At 37.3% G+C, this 22,506-nt stretch overlaps 1 protein-coding gene across 1 annotated transcript in view; it reads right to left on the bottom strand.

Annotated features, from left to right (window-relative positions):
- Positions 1-12,306: 12,306 nt before the first annotated feature.
- The window catches only part of MLLT3 (MLLT3 super elongation complex subunit), a 127,433-nt gene continuing 117,233 nt past the window's right edge, over positions 12,307-22,506 (bottom strand). The window contains exons 9-12 of the mRNA XM_083353100.1: positions 21,737-21,833; positions 20,372-20,443; positions 19,806-19,877; positions 12,307-15,134 (exon numbers count right to left, since the gene is read on the bottom strand). Of these exons, the coding sequence (XP_083209226.1) occupies positions 15,003-15,134; positions 19,806-19,877; positions 20,372-20,443; positions 21,737-21,833 (373 nt within the window). The 3' untranslated portion in view covers positions 12,307-15,002. The remainder of the gene's footprint in view (positions 15,135-19,805; positions 19,878-20,371; positions 20,444-21,736; positions 21,834-22,506) is intronic.

Raw genomic sequence — 22,506 nt, 5'->3', positions numbered from 1 at the left:
CCACAGCTGTATGGAAATTTCAAACATCTGATACTTTGATTCTGAAATTTCCATTGTAGAGTTTGTTAATGAGTTTCACTACTTTGAAGGCATGATATAAATTCCATTGCTGAGTTGATAGGGGACAGACTCCAGATGGTCTGTGAAATGTCTTTTGAGATCCCCGGTTTTTTAGTACAGTTACTTAAATTCTGTTTAAGGCAGTTCAAATGAGCTTCCTTTGAAATGGCTTGGTATTTATGTGAATGCAGCATGAACGCTGCTTCTCATCACAATTTGATGGGCTGCCTCTACACAAGCAGATGAAAATGCAAAGCGATTTTCTATGGCATCTCTGCAGTGAAATGAATCCTCTTTTTCAATGGAAAGTTTTGAACTGTAAACCTCTGACAGCGAGGCAATTATTCTGATCTAAAATGAGTAGCACTTTAATTCTTCCAGGATTTACTTCTGGAGATGAAATAGCAAGGTGCTGCAATTCTCTGATCCTCTCGCTTTCTATTGAAAGTAGATGTGAAAGGGCCATCTTGAGTGGGCAACAGATGGCAAAGCCTCTCACCAATATTGGTCAATTATAGAAAGAAATGGAAAGTTTACAGGGAGTAATGAGTAGGGGGATTGCACCCCAGCACCCACCCAGCCAATTCCCCCTACGGGTAGTCCTCAACTTACACCAATTCATTTGGTGACTGTTCAAAGTTATAACGGCACTGATTTTTTTCCACACTTATGACCGTTGCAGAATCCCCATGGTCAAAATTCAGACACTTGGCAGCTGACTCATATTTATGATGGTTGCAGTGTCCCGGGGTCACGTGACCACCTTTTGTGCCCTTCTGACAAGCAGAGTCAATGGGGAAGCCAGATTCACTTAACAACCATATTACTAAGTTAACAACTGCAGGGATTCACTTAACAACTGTGGCAAGAAAGATTGTAAGATGGGGAAACATTCACTTAACAAATGTCTCACTTAACAACCAAAATTTTGGGCTCAATTGTGGTTGTAAGTTGAGGACTACTTATATTTATTACAGCACATGGCCCCTCACAGTTCAACTATCAGAAAAGCTAGCCTAATGTTTAACATCAGCATACATCAAAAAACAGGATCAGAGGCAAGCAAAATAATGAAGAAGTAACAATTTACAATTCTCATTGTCTATATTTCTATATCCAAACTTTCCAGAGCTACTGGAAACAATCCAGTATGGACAGTCCCAAAGGGAGGAGCATTGAGGTATTCCAGCTTCAACCCTTTTATACACATAATTGCAGCAGCATAGAGAAGGAAAGGAGGATACCAGGTGATCCTCCTTTATCCTGCAACTTAAAAGGAGTTTGGTAGGCAAAGGTGATGTGCTGTATCCAACACTATTTAGATACAGTAGCACCAGAAAACCATCAAGCCTGTAAGCTAAAGTAAGAATTTGGGGGGGGGACTCATAGAAGAAGATAAGGTAAAGGTAAAGTTTCCCCCGCACATGCGTGCTAGTTGTTTCCAACTCTAGGGGCCGGTGCTCATCTCCGTTTCAAAGCTGAAGAGCCAGCGCTTGTCCGAGGACGTCTCCGTGGTCATGTGGCTGGCATGACTAGACGCCAAAGGCGCATGGAACGCTGTTACCTTCCCACCGTAGTGGTCCCTATTTTTCTACTTGCATTTTTACGTGCTTTCGAACTGCTAGGTTGGCAGAAGCTGGGATGAGTAACAGGCGCTCACTCTGTTACGCAGCACTCAGGATTCGACCCGCCAAACTGCCAACTTTCTGATCGACAAGCTCAGCATCCTTACCCACTGAGCCACCGCATCTCTATAGAAGAAGATAACCATCTACATATCATGGCTTCTACTAGAGGGTTACTGAAAGAAAGGAAGAGGGAAGGCCAAAGGAAAGAGAGCCAGAAAGATGACTTCTTTATTGGCTGGATGTACATTACAGCTCCATTGTTTAACTAATTGCCTCTCTGGGCACAAAGAATTGAAAGCATATTGTTCTAAACCAGGGGTGTCCAACCTTGGCAACTTTAAGACTTATGGACAATAGGGGGAAATTGATAGCCTTATTGTTTTATTTATTTATTTTGATTCCACCTTTATTACTATTTTTTATAAATAACTCAAGTGGCGAACATATACTCTTTCCTCCTCCTGTTTTCCTGGCAACAGCAACCCTGTGATGTGGGATTGGCTGAGGGAGTGACTGGAACCAAGGCCACCCAGTCAGCTCCCCTGCCACAGGAGGGATTAGAACTCATGGTCTCCTGGCTTCTAGGCTGATGCCTTAAGGTGGTCTCACTTTCTTATTATAATCTTTAATTAAAAGTGCTTAAATGTTGTTAAAAGACATTAGATACTAACAATAACTTTATATTTTATTCCACCCCTCCTTTTGATCAACTGAAGACAGCAAAATGCAAAATGACTACAATTCCTATCTTTCCCATCACAACAACCCTGTGAGGTAGGATGGACTAAGAGAGAATGACTGGTCCAAAGCCCCCCAAGCAGCTTTCATACCTAAGCGAGGCCTAGTCACTTTTTCAGTGCCATTGTAACTTCAATCATTAAATGAAATGGTTGTAAGTTGGAAGCTATCTGTATTAATGATTATCTTCAGATTCTAAAGTCTAAAAAAAGTTGGCAAAGTTGGACATGGCTTGGCTCTAGCCACTGTCATGTCCTGTCTAAGCATTGAAAATACGTTTCTACAGAAAATTTTTGGGAGAAATGAAAATGTCTGTTTCTTCAATATGTTGGGGGTATCTTACTATCATCATGAATCTAGGTAGATTTTTTTTCTTTTCAAAACTCATGTCCTAGTTTTATTTGAAGAATAAAATTGAAATTTTGGTGAGCACTCTAAGTAACATCTCGCAAAGGACTCCAGTTGGATCATTGGAGGATTATGAAAGAGTTAGCTGGGCCCAAGCAAAAAATAAAATAAAATTGATTTCATTTATTATATTAATTTTACTGTTTGGTTTTGAATCTGCTACATTCAAAAATACAAATTTAGTAGCAAGTTTTGCTTCTCTGTAAGGTTTATTTTTATTTATTTATTTATTTATTTTATTTTATTTTAATTCCATTTATATCCCGCCCTTCTCCGAAGACTCAGGGCAGCTTACAAACTTAGCAGTAGCCTTCATTCTATGTATATGCCTGCTTATTAGGGCTTTCACACACCTCCCAAGCGGCATTATTACAAAGTCAGCTTAATTGCCCCCAACAATCTGGGTCCTCATTTTACCTACCTCGGAAGGATGGAAGGCTGAGTCAACCTTGAGCCTGGTGGGATGCGAACCTGCACTAATTGCAGGCAGCTGGCGTTACTTAAGGAGGCATTAGCCCACTGCTCCACCAAGGCTCTTCTTTAATAGACTTCTTCAGTAATGGTATCGCACTTGTACATTTCTATGGGAAGTGTCATTGGAATATATATAGTGGTACCTTGGCACTCAACTGCTTTGAAACTCAATGAATTTGGTACTCAACTCATTTTGACGTGAAAATTTTGTCCCAATACTCATCGTTTGTTTGGTACTCAACATATAAGCTAGAACTTGTCTATGTCGGCCGCCGTGTGACTCACTATATTATTCCTTATGGGAAAAATGTGTTTGGTATTCATCATTTTTGGTACTCGTAGCAACTCCTAGAACCAATTAACAATGAGTACCAAGGTACCACCATATTGCTATATATCTGGGTTTGTCCATTTTTAAATATCAGGGGATTTTTAATTTAATGAAGATTGGGATGAAGTGATGAAACAGGCAGGCAAAATGAAGAAAATGTTGGTCCTTGGGAATGAAGTGATGAGTCCCTTAAGTCTAATTTTTCATTTAGACATCTGGAAACATCAATCTGATCTCCTGCTGGTTTTGAATTGACTATCCAACTGAGCGCTGCTCTTTGCTATTCCTATGGCAACTTTTCCTGGGCTACCTTTCACTTTTTACATGCAACAGAAAAATTATTAGCTATGGTAACTGGGAGTGAGCCAGAGAGTCAACATTTAGATCAGAGATGTCCAACTCATTGCTAGCTAGAGAATTCTGGGAGTTGAAGTCCACCAATCTTGAAGTTGCCAAGATTGGACACCCGTCATTTAGATAGAACTGTATTACCAGCTGGAAATTCCCCTCTCTGACTTGGTTGCAATAATAAAGGCTGAGCAGGCCTGTTGCCTCAGATTTTTCAGCCTGGATTTTCTTAAGATCATACAGTTCACCTTAGATTTATAGTCATCCAAATGTTCTTTACCAAATAAGCAAATAAAATGTTTCCAATTTTGGCGTTTTCTTCAAAAAAAGATGGAGAGTTAATTAAATATTAAAAATATGTTTAGAATATTAACATAATACTCTTGTCAGTTTGAAATAGCCCAACCACCCATGTTTTATAAACACATTTTTATGTTGTTCTGTAATAGGAGGTGCTGACTGCTTAAGATGATCCTTAAGGCAGCAACAAATGGTAACACTCAACACTTGTCTGGCTTTTTGGCTGCACTATATACAGTATATGACAGATCCTGTCTGAAGGGCTTCATCTAAGAGAGATCTTAGATGAAGATCTAATAAAAAAGTAATTTTATGACCAATTCTTGTATTTATAACCTTCCCAGGTCTGTAAAGTAAAAAAAAAAAGCTGAAGTAGGATCATAAGCACAGTCACAGGTTCACTTAATGACCACTTTGCTTAATGGCCAAATTGCTGGTCCCAAACGCAGTCACTAAAGAAGCACTACCTGTTTTTATTTTAATAGCACTACATGTCATTTTTAATAGCGCTATATGTTATTTGAATCTGAACTAGGATTATCCTAATATTAACTTCACTTACGGACTTTGGATCTAAAGAAACAAGGAGAAAGCAGGTAAAGTAAAAGGAGAAAGTTCAAAAATCATGGCTGATTGTGGCTTCGGTTATTTGGGATGACAGGAATGGATATATATATATATTTAATTACTTGTCCTGGGACATCTCCATATTTGAAACATAGATTTCAGATTGCAAATATGTTTCTGTAACTTTTTGATAAGATCTGGGCTGCAAGTGTTTTGTAATATGAATTCCACTAACAGATAGTCTTTTCATTTTATAAGCCATTTATATCCTGGGCCTTTTATGACTGTTTTGATATCAGAACAATTGTCTGTGTAAGAAACAGGCAGAATTTCAGGTTGGTTATTCTTTTTACAATGGAAAGATTGTCGTACTGCATTTACTGTCTTGGATGGAAAATACAGTATGTGCTCTCTTTCTGCTTATAAGTTTGGCTCTGTATCAGTGTAACAGAAAGAGCGACCAGCTTCATTCTGTGTGGCCATTGATTAAAGCTGTATTTAAAGTGTACTTAATGTTTCTTATTATTTAAGAATCATTAGAGGGATTTTTTTGTATTAATTTTCCTTTGTATTCCTTGTGCCTACTTTTTTCTATATATGAAACGTTGAAAGCCATCTGAATTTAAAAAAACATATTTCTAAATATTTATTTCACTCTTACAGATTTTTTTTAAAAATCTCCTTTTTTGTTTTAACGTTTTTTTTTGGCCTCTCGTTTTTATTTAATATTTTTTAATTTGTCTCTCCCCTGTAGGCGATTTCTCATTATGCCTGTTATTAATTTTTACGCATCAAAATTAGCAGAACATTGGTTAATGGAATTGGTTCACATTCTAAACAGGCTTTTTATTGTTTTATTCTTTAATTCACTGATGTAAGAATGGACTGAAGATTTAATTAACAGCTTGGTTTCCTATTTTATTTGTCAAGACATATAAATGAAATCTTCAGGGTAAGAGAAAGCATGTAGTCTCTGAAAAACATCATATTATTACTGCACCCTCTCAGAACTGTGAGGTAAATTCCATCTTATAATTATTAACTAGACTGCATTGGTTGTAAGTCTGCTTCCTTAAAGCAGTCTCAACAAATCTAAATAAACACTGCTAAACATATTCTAAGATGGAAAGGCAAATTACCTGACTCAGCCCATGGGAATGTATTGCATTTTTTGGCGTTTAAGGACCTTAAGAAATTCACAGTGCAGTTTCTTTCTGGATGTTTCCATAAGGGCACACTGACTACTTAGCACAAGCAAATCACAAGGAAAGTGCAGCTTTCTTGCAGATTCAACAAACTTCACTTATCACACTTCTACCCCTTAACATACTGAAAACCTTGACATTAAATATTTACATAAAACTAACGCTTGTGTTTGTTTCTACTCCACTGAGCTTTTACAATCTTGCAGTGGTGTCTAGGATCAGGATTCCCTGTTTAGTCTAAAGGCCTTTCAGCATGAATGTTTTTTTGAACAGTAAATGAGCATTCATTTCTTATTTCACACAGATGCTGCACACTGGGGTTTGCCAAAAGTTTGTGCTTCTATTTTGAGTTTATGTCAGGACCAGAAGTGGAAGATCAACTGGAATCTTTTGGGACCTCTGACACAACCCGGTGTTTCCTAGCTGGACTCATTAATACTTGAGACCAACTGAAGATAGTCCTTGACGTACACTATAGAGTTCATTTAATGACTGTTTGAAGTTACAACGGCACCCAAAAAGTGCAGCATCCCCATGATGATGTGATCAAAATTCAGACACTTGTCAACTGACTCATATTTATGATGGTTGCAGTGTTCCGGAGTCATGTGATCACCTTTTGCAACCTTCTCTCAAGCAAAGTCAACACGGAAGCCAGATTCATTTAACAACAGTGTTACTAACTTAATAACTAAAGTGGTTCACTTAACGAGCATGGCAAGAAAAGTCATAAAATGGAGTTAAACTCAGTAACAAATGTCTCACTTAGTAACAGAAACTTTGGGTTCAATTGTAGCTGTAAGGTGAGGATTACCTTGTACTCACTTCAGTTCACTTCTTTGCTTTATTCCTGCCTATCACTCGTATTTTCCTTCAGCTGATTCTGATGCCAACTTGTTAACCAACCTTCAATGTTTATTTTGTCATCTGAACTCCGTATTTCTGCTTTTTAAGAAAAATTTCATAATATGGCTGCTGGCCAGTAACATCATCCAGAGTTTGGGTGGCTTTGGTCATATCGAGGTCATCTCTGTGACAAGGATCTTAACTTCCTCCTTTTTTACTAAAGCCACTGGACTTTGAAAAATTTGCAATTGTTCATTCACTTGTTATCTGATATTGACAAAGAATAAAATAGTTAGATCACCTGAAAAACAGAACAAGAAGCTGTCTCAACCCTTGGCCTGCAAATATTCAAATCAATAAACTTGCTGAAACAAAGAAAATTTGGGCCTAGCCTGTGCTTAGGTGGGACACTGGGAACTACAGATTGTTGTTGTTGTTAGTTGCGAAGTCGTGTCCAACCCATCGCGACCCCATGGACGTTCCTCCAGGCCTTCCTGTCCTCTACCATCTTCTGGAGTCCATTTAGGCTCACACCTACTGCTTCAGTGACTCCATCCAGCCACCTCATTCTCTGTCGTCCCCTTCTTCTCTTGCCCTCAACCTTTCCCAGCATTAGGCTCTTCTCCAGTGAGTCCTTCCTTCTCATTAGGTGGCCAAAGTATTTGAGTTTCAACTTCAGGATCTGGCCTTCTAAAGAGCAGTCAGGGTTGATCTCCTCTAGGACTGACCGGTTTGATCGCCTTGCAGTCCAAGGGACTCGCAGGAGTCTTATCCAGCACCATAGTTCAAAGGCCTCAATTCTTTGGCGCTCAGGCTTTCTTATGGTCCAACTTTCACAGCCATACATTGTAACTGGTAAAACCATAGCCTTGACTATATGCACTTTTGTTGGCAGGGTGATGTCTCTGCTTTTTATTATGCTGTCTAGATTTGCCGTGGCTTTCCTCCCCAGGAGCAAGCATCTTTTAATTTCTTGGCTGCAGTCCCCGTCTGCGGTGATCTTGGAGCCCAGGAAAATAAAATTTGTCACTACCTCCATTTCTTCCCCATCTATTTGCCAGGAATTGAGAGGGCCGGATGCCATGATCTTGGTTTTCTTAATTTAAGTTTCAACTCAACTTTTGCACTCTCCTTCTTCACGCTCTTTAGTTCTTCTTCACTTTCTGCCATTAGAGTGGTATCATCTGCATATCTTAGGTTGTTGATATTTCTGCCGGCAATCTTAATTCCAACTTTTGATTCATCTAGCCCTGCCTTTCTCATGATGTGCTCTGCATATACGTTAAACAGGCAGGGTGACAGTATACAGCCTTGCCGAACTTCTTTCCCAATTTTGAACCAATCAGTGGTTCTGTGTCCAGTTCTCACTGTTGCTTCTTGACCCACATATAGGTTTCTCAAGAGACAAATAAGATGGTCTGGTACGCCCATCTCTTTAAGAACATGCCACAGTTTGTTATGATCCACACAATCAAAGGCTTTAGCATAGTCAATGAAGCAGAAGTAGATGTTTTTCTGGAACTCCCTAGCTTTCTCCATGATCCAGCGTATGTTGGCAATTTAATCTCTAATTCCTCTGCCTCTTCAAAATCCTGCCTGTACTTCTGGTAGTTCTCGATCCACATACTGCTGGAGTCTAGCTCGTAGGATTTTAAGCATAACTTTACTAGCATGAGAAATGAGTGCAATGGTGCGATAGTTTGAACATTCTTTGGCACTGCCTTTCTTTGGAATTGGAATGTAAACTGATCTTTTCCAATCCTGTGGCCACTGTTGAGTTTTCGAAATTTGCTGGCAAATTGAGTGTAGCACTTTTACTGCGTCTTTTAAGATTTTGGATAGCTCAGCTGGAATACTGTCACTTCCACTAGCTTTGTAGTTGCTCAGCTTTCCTAAGGCCCACTTCACTTCACATTCTAGCCCTGAATCCTCTAATAGAGGAAAGGTGGGAAAGATATACAGATAATCCTCAACTTATGATCACAACTGAGCCTAAAATTTCTGTTGCTGAGACATTTGTTAAGTGAATTTTGTCCTAGTTTACGAACGTTTCTTGCCACAGTTAAGGGAATCTCTGCAGTTGTTAAGTTAGTAACACAAATGTAAATATTTCCATTGACACTGACACACAAACACACACACACACGCACACACACTAAGACATTCCATATTATTTCTATCAACCTCTGCTGGTTTCCCTGGCCACTATACAAGAATTCCTATGTTATTGCTTACAATTATTGCTGGGCTTAGGAGGAGGAAGAGAGGGAGAAAAGAGTTTAAATCTGTTCATGAAATAGGTGCTCTTGTTGTGCTAGGGCCAGACTTGAACTTCCAGCTTCTGCAGTTGCCTCCTGGGTAGGATTTACCCAGCTCTATGTACCTTTTAATAGGCTTCTTTTCAAATACAGCTTTTGATAATGATGCTAATGAAGAATTAATGTGCAACAGGGAGACTTCCTTCCCTCCCTCTCCATATAAAGGAGTTGAAGCCAAAGCTTTCAGGGGAGATTACTTGCATCCCAGACAGGGAAAAATAATTGGTCACCTTGGTTAAGACGTTGCTTTTCTTCTCATCCCTTGCACTTGCCATTTCCCAGACTCCCATCAAAAAATTTTTTTTAATATAGACCCACAAACATTTAATCACTGCACGTGATTCCTGCTATGAAGTTTAACATGTTGCAAAAGAGTATTTCGGGGAATTAGTCAATGCTCATTCCCTCACATTGCAAAGAGGGAAGGGTACTTTGTTTTTCTGAAGGATGGCTGGAGGATGCTAGCCAAGTCTCATAGTTTCCCTCCACTGCTCAGAAACTAAGCCATCTTGCCGTCCCTCCCTCTCCATTCAGAGCAGACCACCCACTCAGATAGGAATACACAAACCACATGGGCTAGGAATGTCTGCTCAGCAACCAAATCAATATCAGCATCACAACCTTATTACTTGAAAAGCCTGGCTTTTAGCACAACTTGTTTCTTCTCTCTCTCTCTCTCTCTCTCTCTCTCTCTCTCTCTCTCTCTCTCTCTCTCTCTCTCTCTCTCTCTCTCTATATATATATATATATATATATATATATATATATATATATATATATATGAGGAACAAACAGCCACTACCACACACTTCTCCCAGAAGAACGAAGCTGAAGCCACCAGCCTGATGACGGATGAGATTTCGTCGAAACGTTGCTCTTATACCTTCAATTCTACATGGGAAAAAACCTGAATGACCAAAGATCTACACACACACATATATATATATATATAAATTTTCAGTCCCCACCCCATAGCATGTACATGATTCCTCCTGAAAGAAGGGAGGAGGGAGAGAGAGAAAATGACCAGCGAGAAATCCTTTTTAAAAGGAATAATGTCCAAGGAAATAGTCCCACCCTTTCTTCTTGTTAGGAGAGACATATCTTGCTTTCTAACATCTGGATGGGAATCTGAAGTTGACATCTTAACCACCCGGATCCGGAGTTATTCTTCCCATCGTATAATAGAAAGTTGTCATTTGTATCACAGAAAGTGTGGTATATTAAAAAGTCACACTATTGTTGCCAAGTTAAAAACACAGGTGGAGGCCCAATCAGAATTGTTCCATTGTCGCAATTATTTGAGAAACAAATGCAATACTGTTCTAGTTTGTAAACGTACTCTTGGTTATGTCTTGCAGCATGTAAATTCAATCCTAAACATCTCTGCCCAGAATTTAATGGGGTTCCTATCACAAGATGCTCTCAGATATTGCTTCCATTTTCCAATTTCCACCCAAACCCCTGTCATTCTTCACCACTGGTATCTCAGGTCGGGTTCTGGGAATCGGCTTGCAATCTGGAAGACACACGTTGCATTTTATTATTTCCTGAAGTCTCCTTGATTTAATTTGTCAATTGATGTGCTACAGATCACACTTTAAGAGGTTTACAACAGTTCATTTCGTGATCATTCAAAGTTACCACAGCACTGAAAAAGTAACATGACCATTTTTCACACTTATGAGTGTTGCAGTATCCCCCCTAGTCATGAGGTTAAAATTCAGACACTTGGCAACTGGCATGTATTCATGATGTCCCTGGGTTGTGTGAATACCTTATACGACCTTCTGACAAGCAAAGTTAATGGGGAAACCAGGTTCAGTTAACCATGTTACTAACTTAACAACTGCAGCGATTCACTTAACAGTTGAGCAAGACTAGTGATAATAAGAGTTAGACGACGTTCTTTAGAAGAAGGTGAGGCTGATGGAGTTGGAATGAAGGAAACAACATGGCCATTTTATTTTATTCTGGCTAGAATCTGAGTATGTTTTTCTCCATCCAAACTCTAGCCTGACATCAGATCACGTCTTCCACTACGTCTCTGATCAAGCCCAGAGTGAAGATATATAACTGAGTATCAACTCAGGAAACTTCCTGCCTGATCTAATGGATATCTCTTTCAATGGTCTTATGCAGACACTGAACAGGACAGGGGAAAAACTGAACTCTGTGGCTGAGCAGGAAAAATTATCCCGACTTTGGGGCAGTTTAGCAAGGAGTGAACTGAATTGGGTAAACAGCATTCTTGAAAAACAAGCAGAACATAATCAACTTTAGTGTGAAATTCCAGGCAAAGGATGTTCAAATATGACACGTTTCTCTGTAGCATTCATTTTCTAACTATGGTATTCAAATCATCTGAATTAATTATCTACCTCAAACTAATGCTGAAAGAGGCAATCTTTAAAATACTTAGGATTTACAATACATGAACTTCTGAAGGATGTTTTCAGAGGACCGTAATGTGTACTATATAAATAAGCAGAAATTACACCTCAAAGGACTCGCATCTTTATGACTTGTATGTACGATCCTTATGTTTTGATATCACCAAAGTTCTGCACTAGTGCAATTACACACCCAATAACTAATTATTATTGTAATAAGGTGGTGGTAATATAGGTAGGTTTGATATTACATAGATGAATATTACATTTTGCCTCAGCTGTCTCTATACCGATGCTTTTCAGATGTGCAATTTTTGGAATTTCCATCCCAATTGTGAAGGGTACCAAACTGGCTATTTAAATTTGAGACGTCTAAGCCATGAACACAATATCCACACCTACCCCATCAACTCTGGTTCCATAGCTTGATTTGACAATCAAGATTGCATATTAATAAACCTGTGAAAACATATTCTTATGTTCATTAGAAAAGGTCAAAATAGTACAAAGGAGACATAGTGGTTTTAATACAGATTCTGAGTTCTGGTTCAGATGAAACATTATAAGAATATAATACAATTGTCATAAAGTTAGATCTTGTGCTATATCATTTTACCAACTCTAAACAATCAATCTTCCATGCAGCTGAGATTGCATTCTTTGCCAGAAAATAGGACTATTTGAAATTAATTGAAAAAGAATTTATTTTGTTTCAGCATACAAAATAACTAAAGTAAATTGTTTTTTTAAAAAAGACACCACTTACCAGCTCTTATTCTACCAGAATTTTGTGGAAAACACTCTTCACTTTCAATACACAAATGCAGCTGAAATGTGTTTATTCCATCCTCATTCTCATCAAACTAGAGAACTAACATTTTATAAGGATGACTGATGAGCTACATGCAAGTCAGAGTTAACAGTCTACTGTAATTTCAGTAATATTCCCTTTACATAGTTAACCCCTCCACCCCCACAAATTCTGTACATCAGCTACTATTTTTTGTGGCTCAAAGGACTTTGCCTTTTTAAAAACAAAGAAAAAAACACATGTCCAATATATAGTCAAGGTTATGTTGGCCTGTGCTCCTTCCAACAATCTCTCAAGAGTTTTTGCCACAAAATTTAGTTAGAAAAGTCAACATTGACCCCACCCGCAAAGCACACATTTTGTGCTCAATTGAAATGAATCGTGTTGAATGTGCACTGTTAAAAAAAGTTGAAAGACAGCCTTTAGATTTTCAAACATTTCATATAAAAATGCTAACAAAAATGTAAAAAACCCCCACTCAAACATCTCCCGCCACGCTCCAAGATCACATCATATGCCTGATGTCAAAAGATTTCAAAAACCTCCCATCCCAACAATTGCACATTGAACAGCTGGACTTAAAAAAGAACATAACACTTCAAGTATGTTTCATGCCAATCATCAATAAGAGTCATAACATTACTGAAGAAAAGTACACTTGTTCTTTTGAAAGCCTAAGATAGACTTCCGTAGTTTAGGTCAAATATCTTAATTTAAAAATAATTAAAAAAACACATTCACACAAATACATACACACAAAAGGAAATAATTTCTTTGGACTTAAAGAAACAGCGTTAAGAATTCCCATTTGATTATGAAGAAATAACCTTATTACAAACTTAATTTTTCATACTGCAACATACTGTGCGCATAGAACAAGGAAATCCATTAGATGTTTCTGCAGGATGATTCTGTAGCAACAGATGACAATCTGGTAACTAAGCAGCAATTGGAAATACAACAGGCTTTCAAGCACAGCTTATTTTGAAAAGGCTAACAAATCCTTCAGATCTAAAAGTAGTCCTTAAGCAACATCTTCTATCAGGATATCACTTGAAATCCCTACTTTAATGGCTTCAGTAAGAGAAGGCCTCTATTCTGCCCTCTTTCTTTAAATGGAGTTTCACTTTGTTTTATGAAATCACTTTTGTTCAAGATTAAAAAAAATACTTCTGAAAATTAGGGCAGTGATGTTTAGTAGATAATTTCTACTAAAAGAAAGGTGTTTCTATTGGGTGGCTGTTTTTTTAAAGACATCGGTTTACCATTAAAAAATTTTTAAATGGTATGACAGATACTGTTTAGGAAGAAGTCCAATCATCTCTGGAAAAAAAAATGGAAGGAAGTTTTCAGGTCGTCTCCAGAGCAATACACACACGAATGTATTATTATTATTATTTTAAAAAAGAAAGGATGGGGGTGGGGGAGAGGTTTACAACTCATTTATTCACATTCAAGCGTAGTATGTATTAATTATGCAACTGACATTAATCTGATTAACCAGTTAATTCACTTAAGAGCCCTATTACAACTGAATGTGAAGTATGATGCATACAAGTAATGAAATTTAGAAATAATTTTCAGCATGTTGGCCATAAACAGTTCCAAATCAAGGACCTTCTATGCTGTGAAAACTGAACTGGTATTCCTCTTATGGCAAACGTCTCCTTGTAAAGTTACGCTTGTTTCTAAAATAATCTTAAAACAGATGCAAAAATATTGACGGGAAAGCAATTCTGAATGGGGATAGCATATTGGTACATTTGAGGGGTTTTTTCCCCCCTTAATAAAAGTTCTACTCATTTACTGACTATAGGAAGTAGGTGAGAATCTTGTTTTGTTTTGTTACATATGGTCCAGAATGAACATGTTAATGATAAACTGGGTAATCCTGCGGCAGTAGACTGAGCATCATCATCATTATTATTATTATTTTTAAAAAAGATGGATAGGAGATTTTTATGCCTTACCCCACAACTAATATCTTATTTTCGGGAACCACAGACATTGAAACCAAACAATGCAGGGGGTTTTCACACCGTACTGGCAAAAAGGTCGAGACAAAGTGGCATCAAAGCAAGAGTAAGGTCAGAAGACCTGTGACGGTGGTGTGCTGGATCCAAGGAGCATCTGTGAGACACAGGACATTGTAGTGTCTGGTAGTGTCAATTCCCTCAAGGACGTCAGAATATGCATATGCAGTAATAAATAGATCAGTTATGTAATAAGGCAGTGTGTTGAACATGCATTTATCTTGTGGCCTGGAGTACCACAGAGAGAGACACATGATACCATACACATTCATTAAGTGTTTTTTTTTTCAAGGCTATCCAGGCTAACTCTTCCAGAGCATTTCCTTGGTGAGAAGAGCAATTCGCTGAGGCTTGTCATTTTTCTTCTCCTTTATCAAGAGATGATGAACTGGCTTTAACAAAAAATAAAATAAAAAATAAAGCTGAAGAGAGCTGTTGGGGTTTTCGCACCCTGGCTGCATCATTCTGAATGTTTTATTATTATTTTTTCAGATTAAAAAAACAAACAACAGCAGTTTTTGATGCAGCTACAACTGATGTCCTCAGGACGCTCCAGATGTTTCCAGGTAACTCTGTAATTTTCTAACTGTGGTTTTGTCCAGTGAGCAAAGATCAAAGTCAAAGGTAGTGTTTGTGATGTGAAAATGTCCTGTTTCTTCTATAAGATTTACAATCTGTCATTAAAAAACAAAAACAAAAGGTTAAGTTTAAACACTTCTGATCGTCTCATCCGTAAGATTTTTCAGATAAAATAGAGCACCAAATTGTTCCTTTGCCCATGGCCCCGAGCATGATAAAATGAATGCCAACCATAGCCTCATGCTTGTTGTAACCTTTCTTAGTTTTTATTGTTTATTTCTCTTAAATCAGGCAGACTGTTTGTAGAGTGCTACCAATCTTTCCAGGCACGTATCCTACAAATTGGAGAAATGAAGTAGCAAACTGACTAGCAGCTCTTATTTGGCAATTCTCAATTATGATTTTGCTTGATTCGGCTACTTGCTGACATGAAAATGTCTCACATATAATATAATTTACTATGATCTACTGAAACCTTTTCTGAATAGTGACGTTCAAATGTATTGGAGATGACAATTATATTATTTCAAGTGGGTTTAGCATTCTTAAGTTTCATCTAGAGGCCTTTTCTTCCTCTTCTATTCAAAAACTTTCAACTGGGATTAAAAACAACCTAGATTATGCATCCTGTACATGCAAAGCAGGGATGCGGTGGCTCAGTGGGTTAGGATGCTGAGCTTGTCAATCAGAAGGTTGGCAGTTAGGCGGGTCGAATCCCGAGTGCCACGTAACAGAGTGAGCACCTGTTACTCATCCCAGCTTCTGCCAACCTAGCAGTTCGATAGCACGTAAAAATGCAAGTAGAAAAATAGGGACCACTACGGTGGGAAGGTAACAGCATTCCGTGCACCTTTGGCGTCTAGTCATGCCGGCCACATGACCACGGAGACATCCTTGGACAAGTGCTGGCTCTTTGGCTTTGAAACGGAGATGAGCACCGGCCCCTAGAGTTGGAAACCACTAGCATGCATGTGCGGGGGAACCTTTACCTTTACCTTTACATGCAAAGCACATGCTCTGCCTATGAATTACTAGAACTATTCCTAACAATCTAATACAGTTTAATTTGCATACACTATATATCAACGTATAAGGCAGTGGGAAACATGATATGAAATGTGCAAATGCTATTTACTGGGTGTTTCTCCAATCATTATATCCAAGCAAGCAGCCATACTATAAATAAAATAAAAGTACAGGTAGTCCTCGACTTACAACATTTCATTTAGTGATGGTTTGAAATTACAACGGCATTGAAAAAGTGACTTATGATACATTTTTCACACAACCATTGCAGCATCCCCGTGGTCATATGATCAAAATTCAGACGCTTGGCAACTGACTCATATTTATGACGGTTGCACATGTTCCAGAGTCATGTGATCACCTTTTGTGACCTTCTGACAAGTAAAATTAACGGGGAAGCCGGATTCACTTAGCAACTGTGTTACTAACTTAACAACTGCAATGATTCACTTAACATCTGTAGCAAGATTGTAAAATGGGGCAAAAATCACTTAACTGTCTCACTTAGCAATATAAATTTGGGGATGAATTGTGGTCGTACGTCGAGAAGTACCTATATATGCTTTTGGTACTTAAGGAATAGCAAAACCTTAGAACATTTTGAACTGAAAGACACAGAAATATTAAGAGCTATACTATTAAATGAGCAAGAAGCAAGCAAGCAATTCTAGTGAGATAGCCCAACTGAATAACCTGGAACTCTGTAGTATTAAGTCTATATATTTCCACCCAGGTAGTTCCAGATCAGCAAGAGCTAATGAAATGTTTAACCAGTCCACAATGTGAAACATATAGCATTGCTAAAAATTAAATGTCAGCCTGCTGAGAAGCACCATGTTTAAAGTAGACATTCATTTATTTCTGCCATACTGTTTTATATAGTAACTTTGGCTCCAACACTCCACAGCTTGTGTCGAAGTAATGAGTTAGGAATGTAATTCTAAAATATGCTTCATTTAACCCCAGCTAATAAACCAGCCCAGGAAGATTTCTAGAAAAAACTTTCAGAAGTATATTTTTTTAAAAGAATGATCTATATTTGATATGCCTTCCTGTGATACTCTGCCAAAACAAGCCTTTCCATTAACTCCCTTGATAATAAATTTAAGGAATTCAAAAGCTGTTAGGAAGTGTTAACAGATGCATTTTTAAGCAATGCAGTACTCTTTAGAGGGATGAGAAATGAAACCTCGATTTGGTTTTGATTACTATCTATCCTTTTTAAGCTCCTAAATAAAAACAGCATGAACATTGGGAATCCTGCTTTTTGTAAGGGCCTCTTAGAAATATAGTCCCAATATCACAACTGAGTCGGATGAATATTCACATTTAACAGAGGTATATATAGCTCAAGAATACAGCCAGTAAACCTGAGGGCTTTTCCTGACTACCTGCCAAAGGAAACCAGATTTTTATATTGGCACTTGTATTCTTTATTAAGAAATATTTTGGGAGGAAATACGATAATGGCTGGCAAGATTTCAGGTTATCAGTTTTAAAATCACATTAAAAATAATTCAGCTGAAGATTTAGGATGCAAAGTCTAAGAGAGTTTTATTTGTTTTTGATGAAATAAACTGCACTTTGTTGTTTAATATATAGCTCTGGTTTCCCTTTAATTTCACTGCAGTCAATCTGGCAGCAACAATGTAAATGCTTCTATAACATAATGTAGAGAGAAGGACTGGTTTTAGCATTTTAGCTAAAAATGATTTTCTTTCAAGCATCTAAGAATAGGAAAAAATTGTCTGGTAAATCTAAATGTAAAGCCAGTCTGGTCTAGTGGTTAAGGCACCAGGCTAGAAACCAGGAGACCATGGGTTCTAGTCCCGCATTAACCGTCAAAGCCAACTGGGTGACCTTGGGCCTGTCACTCTTTCTCAGACCAATCCACCTCACAGGATTGTTGTTGTGAGGAAAAATAGAAGGAGGAAGGTGGTTGTATATGCTCACTACCTTCAGTTATTTGTAAAAATAATAAAAAGATAGGATAAAAGGAACGGTAAAGAGAGCCCATATTGTCCAAAGACATTTTCTATGGTCATGTGGCCACCTTGATACATGCCGAGGAGTACCAAAGCGGTAACTATTTATCTACTCCCATTTGCATACTTTTGGACTGCTAGTTGGGCAGGTGCTGGGGCAGGTAACAGGATCTTATCACGTCACATGGTTCTCAGTTCTCAAACCTTGACTGTCAACTTTCCAGCCAACAAGCCTGGCATCTTTAATCACTGAGCCATCGTGTTCCCCAAAGATGGGATACAAATCAATAAATTATTTATGAATAATAAAAATTAAAAAAATGTTTACCTCCTTATTTATTAAAAAATAAATAAAGTCAGGATATAAATGAATAAATAAATAAACAACATACATTTTCTCTCTCTTCATATTGGCACCTAGAGTAGTTTCAATAGTGAGATGAGCCGAACACAAATTTAATAAATAAACATTGGGAAGGGTTAGCATTGATTATAAGATATATTGATGTTTGATAATCTGCCATTTAAATGATAAGTTACCAAGTGAGTTAAAATCTGAAACAGAAGTGCATCATTTTCTGATTTAGGGGTCAGCTAAAGTTAATATGTTATCGTGACAATAAGCCTATCATTACCACAACACTCAGGGTGAGTTAGTCATGGGCTTTGAAGCATTATGACTAATCAGATTTCTCAAATCTGAAGCCTACACACTCATATTAATTGGTCCAGCTGAGCACTGCTTTCAGAAAAAGTCAGCCTGCAGAGAATCATCAAGTGAGATTGTATGTAGCTTCACCACGTGATCAATCAAGAACTTAAAGACTTAGAGCAGGCATGTCAAACTCGTGATGTCACGTGACGTTGCACGATGGATCGGGACTTTTTCCCCATTGCCGGCGGTGGGGTGGGCACGGTATTGGCATGACGCATCTGGCCTGTGGGCCAGCAGTTTGACATGCCTGACTTACGAGTTTTAAATAAATAAACAAATAAATAGTATGAAGGAAAAGCTATATATGTCATTTAGTGTATATCCTCAGCTCACTACCTTATATGAAGGTCCTCAAATAGTAGATTGGGCTTAGAAAGAGCAACTGGCCTGAAGCCAGGCAGTTACTGCAGTTCCATAATTGAAGATGGACATGAACCTAAATTGCAACACTCACCAACAAAAAAGAAGCAAGTCTTTGCAATGAACAAACAGATAAATAATTGCTTTTATAGATCATGTCATTTATATTTGGGTGTGTGTATGTAGGATAAAGGCAGAGAGAATGAATACATATTATACTGGGGAATGTTTATTATTATTATTATTATTATTATTATTATTATTATTATTATTATTGTTGTTGTTGTTGTTGTTATAGAAGTCAATACTCTAAGCAGTGTTAAGTGCAGAACATTCTGTATTTTTAAATTTTCATAGTGAAGCACTAAATTTCTGTGAAAAAAGAATTGTTTTCCTGTTGAACCACACCAAAGTAGTAGTGCACAAAGTCCATAAATAAGTGAAATTAACTAATTCAAATTTCAGTATTGCAGAACTAAATTGAAATTTGAATTATGTGAATTCATTTAACAGCTTCTGAATGTTCGGTTATAATTTGAACATTCAGGAAATTCATTTCAGTGTGAAGTATGCTTTTGTAGGACTGAATAGGTTATAAAAAATGGTGAGACACTAATATTTCGTTCTTTTAATAAAAGTTTAGTTTTGGAAAACTGTTTAAAAGATATAGAAATCCTCACCTGTTGCAGTATATGTCTTTCTCTTAGAGTCATTAACCTTCTGTGAAGCTCAACTAATTCATCAAGATATGCCTGAAAATAATTACAGATTAAAGCAAATAAGACAGTTTGTCAGTTTATGAAACTTCATAGTTTTGCTCACAAATATTTGCAATGTTATACGATCTCACCAACATAAACAATGTACAGTACATGTAATACAAAATGCTAAAGGAATAATTAGGACCCAGATTGTTGGGGGCAATAAGCTGACTTTGTAATAATGCCACTTGGGGGCCCCCCCGAAAGCCCTAATAAGCAGGCATATACATAGAATGAAGGCTATTGCTAAGCACATTGGTTTGTGTTTAAATTGTAAGCCGCCCTGAGTCTTCGGAGAAGGGCGGGATATAAATGGGATTAAAAAAAATAAATTAAGAATTATTTAACTAAGTCACATGCCATTTACATATAGAAGTATGTACAAATTTACACTTTTATGTAGGTGTTGATTTCAATTAACTTTTTTGGCTAAATTTAGATTCTAAACTATAGAAGCACGATTTAAAGATTTTTTTTCTATTTACCTTATCACAATCACCATTCTTTATCTGTTTTTCAGATTTACTTTGTTTTATAGGACTCTTTACTTCCAGAATCTACAAAATGAAGAGTAAATATTTAAGGACATTACAAATTTAAAACAGAAGTTTTAAACTATGGTGGCCAGATGCCTTTGTTCTGCAGGCAGGTTTAAAGTCAATTTATATATCCTATCTATATCTCATGTTATATACCTTAAGAGTAGTTTAAACCAGAAAATAAAGCAACAAATTAATTATAAACAAATCTGAACATCAGAAAAGATTTTGGAATTATCAACTAAATCAATACTAGTGTAAGAACTTTCAGTAATGATTTAGTAATATGCTATACAGATAAATGTGCCATATTAGCTTTTAAATAGATCATGGTACTTGAATTTTGTTTCTAAACTTCTACAATACTAGAATTATATCCATATGTTGAAGTCTCTGTTTTACATATAGTTCTTCTACGAGCAGGGACCTACCATTTCCAGAACAGTTTCAGTGAGCATTGAATCTACTTGAGCATTGATCTACAAGTATTCATTTGTCTAATCAAGTTAAATCAATAACTTTAACAGAGTACTTAATAAGTGTCAAGAATACAGAGACTTTTGAAGTAGCCAGACAATAACAAAATCTAAGTAACAGAAAATAACAACAAATTGTTGCTGCCTACATTGTTTCATGTATGCATATGACATTACTTGAAAAAGTGTTATTTCCTGACTTTCGGTTATGTTAAAAAGTAATAATTTGAGCTAATTTCCAATGAAATTAAAAATATGACTGATTTGTAATAACTGAGTCACAGATCATTTTATACTGGGAAGTACAGGTGATCCTTAGAACTTACAACCATCACAGCATCCCCATAGTCATTGATCAAAATTTGGGTGCATGGCAATCAATATGTATTTATTTATGATAGTTACAGTGTCCCAGGATCATGTGAACACCATTTGTGATCTTTCCAGCTGGCTTCTGACAAGCAAAGTCAATAGATTTGTTTAATGAATACACGATTTACTTGATAACTGCAGTGATTTGCTTAACAATTGTGGCAAAAATGATCATAAAATCAGGTGCTGCTCACTTATAGGGGAAATAAATGTTATGCATCTCAAACTAAAAAATAAATGTATCATTACACATATATTTGGAATATTTTTTTTCAGAAAATATTTTGGGTTATAACAGCACAAAGCAAATTCAGTAAGTTCTGCACAACCTGGAAAGATTCAGGACTAATTAACACTAATCATTTATAAAACTAAAGAAGGCTCACAAAGTTAGGAAAATAAAAAATGTTTACTGGAAAAATTAAACAACAGAGACTGCTGTGCTTATGCCAAAACACAATACCTGGTTATTGTTGGTTTTTAATAAAGGTGGAGGATCATGGTGTAGAGGTGAAGAAGCAGAACTGCTATCACTGTCACTTCCATCACTTAAACTAACCCTGAGCAAAAAAACAAAAACAGTAGAGTGAAAAGGTAAGCAGCAGGTAGATTTTGGTCAATACACAAATAAAAAATTCAAGTGTTCCTAATTTACTACAGATTACAAAAACTCTATATTATATTTTTAAGACTACCACATCTTATCTGTCATGGCTAGAGTTTGACATTACTGACAACATACTAAGACAGAGGTCACAATCTTTGCACCTTGGCAGCCCGGCTGGGGGGGGGAAGGGGAACCGTGCTGCACGAGTGGCGGGCTGGTGCGCATGCGCATAGCTCAACTTTTTCAAGTTGACCTGCACATGTGTGCACATACACTGGCCCACCGCTCACGCAAGTTGAGCTGCTTGCACACGTGAGCATTCCAGCCTGCCACTCAAGCAGCTTTGTTCCAAATAGGACACTGCCCGAGGGTTGGGGACCCCTGTATTAAGATACCAGACGTAAGAATCAACTTAAAGGAATTAAGTTTAATATGCTCGATATATTATATATTCTGGTATGGCAATTTGAATTAAATAAATTATACCAAATGTGCGTAAGATACACATTGAAACTCTGATTCAAGGCAGAGGGATTTGTTCTCTCCAAATGTCCATTAAAGCACCTACATCAGCATTTTCTTCATTTATGCAACAACAACAATACCAAATGATACAATTTGTCATT

This window comes from Vipera ursinii (genome assembly GCF_947247035.1).
Source record: "Vipera ursinii genome assembly, chromosome: 2".
Lineage (NCBI taxonomy): Eukaryota > Metazoa > Chordata > Lepidosauria > Squamata > Viperidae > Vipera > Vipera ursinii.
Note: the sequence above shows the minus strand (reverse complement) of the source record. Positions and strands in the feature narration are given on the sequence as shown.